General features: G+C 37.5%; 1 protein-coding gene across 1 annotated transcript in view; it reads right to left on the reverse strand.

Moving 5' to 3' along the window:
• Positions 1-6,092, reverse strand: part of nrsn1l (neurensin 1-like) — a 12,462-nt gene that overhangs the window by 4,425 nt on the left and 1,945 nt on the right. The window contains exons 2-3 of the mRNA XM_014028415.1: positions 2,549-2,625; positions 1,204-1,356 (exon numbers count right to left, since the gene is read on the reverse strand). Of these exons, the coding sequence (XP_013883869.1) occupies positions 1,204-1,356; positions 2,549-2,625 (230 nt within the window). The remainder of the gene's footprint in view (positions 1-1,203; positions 1,357-2,548; positions 2,626-6,092) is intronic.

A 6,092-nucleotide genomic window follows, 5' to 3' on the forward strand; every position in this document is an offset into this window, starting at 1 on the left:
ATATATATATATATAAGAATCTAAACATCTTGAAATTTGTCTGTCTTTAAAAACCTCCTACCCTTTCAGACACTTTCACTTCAACACGTCTTCACAACAATGCTTTGGGGGAGGGGTGCTCTGTGGGACAAGAGCTCAGCTGCAAACTGAGCTCCAGGGAGGAGCTTTGTGTAAAAAGGTGGGGCTTTGCACCAGCAAGCATTTAGGCAGTTCCACATGGCCACAGGAGATCCAAGGATTTCACAAACATGTACGAATGAGTAAAAAAAAACATTCTGGGTATATTTTTGATGAATGACGTAACTTGACTTAAAACTTAAAGTCGATTTTGCAGATTATTTACTATATCACAACTTTGTTTTGACCGAGCTTCTCACCCTCATCTGGGAGGGACTCAGAGTAGAGCCGCTGCTCCTCCACATCGAGCGGTGCCAGTTGAGCTGGCTCAGGCATCTGGTTAGGATGTCTCCTGGACGCTTCCCTGGTGAGGTGTTCCGGGCATGTCCTACTGAGGAGGCCCAGAGGAAGACCCAGGACACACTGGAGGGACTTTGTCTCTCGCCTGGCCTGGGAACGCCTTGGGCTTCCCACAGAGGCGCTGGCCCAAGTGGCTGGGGAGAGGGAAGTCTGGGTCTCTCTGGTTAAGCTGCTGCCCCTGCGACCCGACCCCAGATAAGTGGAAGAAAGTGGATGGATGGTTGGATGGATGGACCTTTGTTTTGCTCAACTAATAGCAAAGGTATTCAGAATTTATGTTTGTTCTTGATCCTGTAGTTAATATTTGCATGCACAAACCAAACATGCAGCAGTGAGCAGGTGAAAATTATGAAGCTGATCCCAAATATCAACAAATCTGGCGACATATCTTTGTTTTAGAAAAATTTGAAGCAGACTTTCTAAATATACAGATACTTTATGCAGATGACATCCTGGTTTGATTCAGACACTAAAAAGACAAACCACAAAAAATTCTACAAAACAATGGAAAATCTATGGAGGTAGAATGGTGATTAAAAAAAGCCAAAGGACCACATTGGACCATTAGCATCAGAGTCCATTTATTAAAAAAAAAAAAAAACTACCACCACCTGGCTAAGCTCTGATGACTCTTCAGTATCTTCACTACTAGTTGTGGTCAAAAAGTGTGAAATAATAAATATAAAATATAAGCTGCTTTTCTCAAAACACCATTAGTAACTTTACCTTCCAGACTGCTGAGTTCCACCACAGGGCTGACCTCTGGCTCTGAGCCAACCCCAGATTCTCCGGGTCTCTGTCCCACATGGAGGACGAGCATTCCTCATAGAAGTGATGCAGGTAGGAACGGACCCCAAACTGAAGACAGCTGGACCCCCCCTGGAAGGACATTGGGATTAAAGCGAACAACAGGTAAATTTGTTTTAATGTATTCTGCTTTCAAACAAAGATCAACATCCATAATAACTCTTATAATTAAAAAAGTAAACAATGTAAAAATAGATTTGTATCAAGACTTATATTAGCTGAATCAGTTCCAAGTATGGTGTGTGTATTTTGTTGACAAACTATATTAAAATGTGGGTGTTACTGTCAGAACATGAACTGAGTGTGTGCAGAGAATGAGCTGTGTATTCATAAGAAACATTTGTAAATTTTGGATGTAAGTGATGTGCATGCAGACAATCAACATGGCTGAAAAAGTTCTTGGTCATTCTCCTTCAGATTACGTTCATTTTAAAGTCTGAAGTTTAAAGAACTTTTCAATAAAATCAGAATCAAGTGAAAAAGATGTGAATTTACTTCAATAAGTGAGCTTTAAAGTTTGGACACATTGTCTTTGCCCTCACAAGGATGAATCATCTTAAAGTGCCTGTGACATAATTTTTTTGTAATAAACCTGAATGCATTTTTGCAAAGATAACATCGATAAAATATTGCAAAACAAATTTCACACTGCTGAGATGAACAGTTGTTGAGATATTTGCATTTGAAGAAACAGGAAGTGATGTCAAAGGGGAATGTCTGCATGTAAACAGAGCAATGTTACAACAGCTAACAACAGAGACTGTGAAGAATCTGATGTTTTTTTACATTATTTTGAGTTTCTATCAAAGAGAGATGAGGAAGAGTTAAAGTTTAAACAATATTGTTTTAATAAACAAAAACAAGAGAGTTAATTTTATTAAAGAGTTCCCCTTTCATGTCACTTCCTGTTTCACATTGGCTGAACCAAATTCAAAAGACAGTAGGCCAGTTATGAGACAAAATGTGTAAAATCATGTGCATCATGTCAATTTTCATAAGAACAAAGATGTTTTCTTTGAGTTTTTGTATTTGAAGGACAGACATGTCACAGGCACTTTAAACATAAACATCACAAAAATAATTGGTTTATTTATAGTCTCTTCTAAATGTTCTGAAACCAAATAACATGGAAGGGAACCAACAACAGCCCCCTAGCTTACTTTATGATAATTTTATAGTTTTAGAAATGCTGTGCACTTTGACATTATTAAAACATTAGACAAGTTTTGTTCCAGAAGAAAATAAAAAATGTTTTACAGCTCACCTCGCTGCCAGAGGAGTCTCCTCCTGAGCCTGAAGCACAAACCTCAGAGCATAGAGCCATTTGTGCACCTCTTCCACCTACAGTAGAAACATACATCCTGTAAGAAGCCAGGTTGTGCTAATCCTGTGTATGAAAAGAACCAAGAACCAGGAAATATTTCTAACTGTGCACAGGCTACTAAAGTAACATTACAGATTCTTGACTGTTAACACAACCATTATCTATCAACTAACATGCATTTCCTACAATCAGAGACCCGTCATGAATCCTGACCCGTGTCATCATGCATCCCCTGCTGACAGCTGCCGAGGCCCTGAGGGGGCTCTCACACTGCACATGCATGAGTCACACATGTAAAAGCATGTCCAGTGTTTTCATGTTTGAACTCTAAAAAACGAGCTGTGGTTCTTTGCCTCACCACAGTTCTTCTAAGCAGTGAACACCTGAAAATAAAGGTGACCAAATAGTTCATTATTATTAGAAAACACTAAAAGTTGCTATTGAGCTCAAATTTAGCTAGGTAGAAGTGTAAGCTCATTAATAACCCAAGCTTAAAAAATATCATGTAAAATCTTAAAAACAATTCTACTTTTAAGAGTTTGACCAAAAAAAATCAGCTTTGTCTGTCCTTTAAAACTAGGAGGGACATTTGATAACAGATATTCCATTAAGAAATGTTAAAACTTTAATACTTTATTCACTTTGCTGCCTGCTTCTCAAACCTGAACAAACATTGAGTCTGCATTACCTCGTCTCTTTGCAGCTGAAAATGTCAGGAAAACAAACACAACAAATGTAAAATGAGAAATCTGTTTGACAAAGCTTCTTTTGATGCTTGTAGAAAAAAAGGGAATTTTTTTTTAAAACTGGGGAGTAATATGGCATATACAGTATGCTGTGATGTTTTTAATTTCACTGAGTCAAACCTATTTTAAAGATATAAAAGTAAAAAAACAACAACAACACAGTTTAACCCTCCCACTGCCCTCGGGTCAAAATGATCCACTTTGACCCACGAGCAGCAGGAGGGTTAGATAACTGCAGGCAATAAGATGTTAATCTATTGATTTTTGTGATTTTTTTAATTATTTGACCTCTGGGACTTTGACAAGCCAATACAACTGCAACTATGTAATATTTCACCAAATAACAAACAAAAATTGAAACAGCAACTTCATCACTCTCACAAATTGTCAGTAGTAAAAACTGCTTTGTTTTCAGCTGCAATAAAATATCACTTATCTGTTATTTATTTCCCTGAGACTAAGATGATGCACAGTTACAGATTTGGAACTGTTGTTGTTTTAGTAAATGACATTTCTGTCCAGCTCTAATGAACCTTGAACTTTCTTTGCTCTGCACCAGAACAAAACTCATTTTTACACCCACAAGCTCAGAATATAAAACAAAGCAGCCAAACTGATTCATCATTGTGCTTGTTTTTGGTAAGTTGGCACTATCGTTTCCAAATGCAAACTTAATTAAGAAATAATCAGAAAGTAGATTTGTGTTTAAATAATCTTTGGGCCCAGTGTTGAGTTAAGCTGTAAAACCTGATTTCAGAGCTCCACTTTTTAAAGGACATGGCTTTGAAATCCAAAGGATCACAAATTCACTAGTGTTAATGCCACGCTTTCTTTTCCCATTTCAAACGATTGAAAACATGTCTAAAACACAGAAAACCTATTATGTTTATTGCACGCATCAGTGCTCACCAAACTACTGCTGTGTTAATTAGCTGCTGTCAGATTATTAGATTGTCTTACCTTTTCTAAAACAGCCAAGAAGGAAAGAAAAAAGTGTTTGATCACATTTATTTTTCCATTTATAAATATGTTTTACAGTAAGCATTGTGCTACAGCAGTGGTGTCCAAAGTCAGTCCTCAATGACCGGTGTCCTGCATGTTTTAGGAGCTGCCCTGGTTCAACACAGCTTAACCTAAGGAGTGCTTAAATAGTAGTCCTCCTAATCATGCCATCAAGGTCTGCAGAAGCCTAGGGGAGAACAGGGTTGGTTGTCACAGCTGCTAAATTTTTTCGCCTAGAAAGCGCTATTACAAAATTTTGTGAGTTTCCAAAATAGTTGTCACAGACTACCTACGATTTTATTTTAGCAGTGTGACATCTTTCAATGAGATGAGAGGACTTGTTGTGTTTTTCACATCATAATGTAACTTTTGATTATTTTTGTGATTATTTTGAATTGCCTATTGGCTATTGCCTATTGAACACCTATTGGCATTTGAAAGTTAAAAGGCAGAGCTACGTTAGAATGTTATTTTTCTTTGCTAGACATGTGCTTGCTAGCACAACTGCTGGCAAAAAAATTCCTGATGGGATTGGTTGTCAGATCCTCTTCGGGGTTGTTGTCACATGACCAGCTATGACCAGACACCACCCGACGTGATGCTCAGGGCAGTCTGCACCGTGAAACTGCTGCACAAATCTATCTGAAGTACAGCAAAGGACTTTAATATCAATTATCAAACACTGGCAAGATACTACAAACAAGAAGTCCATCAGAGGTTTCTTGGGATGAAATTGGCCCATTGGTGCCTGTAAGATAGACCAGGACAGCCTCTTTACATCTGTCAGAACTGTGATGCAGACAATGACTGAATGAAATGGATAGGCCCTTCTCTGTTCAGATGCAGACAACTTGAATCTGTTTTTTATTCAAATTTTTAACAAATCCTATCAGTTTATGGCAAATAAGATGTTGTTACCTATATAAAATGTTTTTTATCAACTAAGATATTAAATTAAACATTGCAAATTAAAAAATGTATTAAAAGTAATGTTTTTTAAAAGCCTTTTTCTAATTTTTTTCTCATTGAAATATAATTGTGACAACCAAACCCACGATGGGGTTGGTTGTCACAAATGCACAAGTCATGTTTGTGCATATCTTTTTAAATAAATCCTCCTGAGAAGGATACTGTATGTTTCTTCTATTTCAAAAAGACACTTTGGGGTTCTATTACACATTGAAATTAGAGTGACTAAGCATAGCATTCCTTTTTTATTTAGATGAAAGTAAAAAGTGTGACAACCAACCCCGTTCTCCCCCACTAATTAAGCACTCCTTAGATTCAGCTGTGTTGAACCATGGCAGCTCCCAAAACATGCAGAATACCGGCCCTTGAGGACTGACTTTGGACACCACTGTGCTACAGTAAAAATTATTCTGAACGGTCTAGTAAATGTTACAAACTTATGTATTTGTTTTTTTACTTATGAGGTTTAATGTTTTCTTACACCATCTGTGACCCCCTCCCACACTTTCATACCCTCATTTCAAATCATTTTATAAAATCTGCTCAGTGGATGATTCACACACTAATGAGGCAATGGAGGAAGTGAGAGGTTCAGTGTGACACTTAAGGCTGGTGGAATCAAACCTCCGACTCTTATTGGAAGAGGGTTTCTCTAACCACTGATCCTCAGCTACAGTGGTTTGCAAAAGTATTCATACCCCTTGAACTTTTCCATATTTTGTCACATTACAACCACAAACATAAATATATTTCACTGGAATTTAATG

The sequence above is a fragment of the Austrofundulus limnaeus genome, unplaced genomic scaffold, assembly GCF_001266775.1.
Source record: "Austrofundulus limnaeus strain Quisiro unplaced genomic scaffold, Austrofundulus_limnaeus-1.0 Scaffold759, whole genome shotgun sequence".
Lineage (NCBI taxonomy): Eukaryota > Metazoa > Chordata > Actinopteri > Cyprinodontiformes > Rivulidae > Austrofundulus > Austrofundulus limnaeus.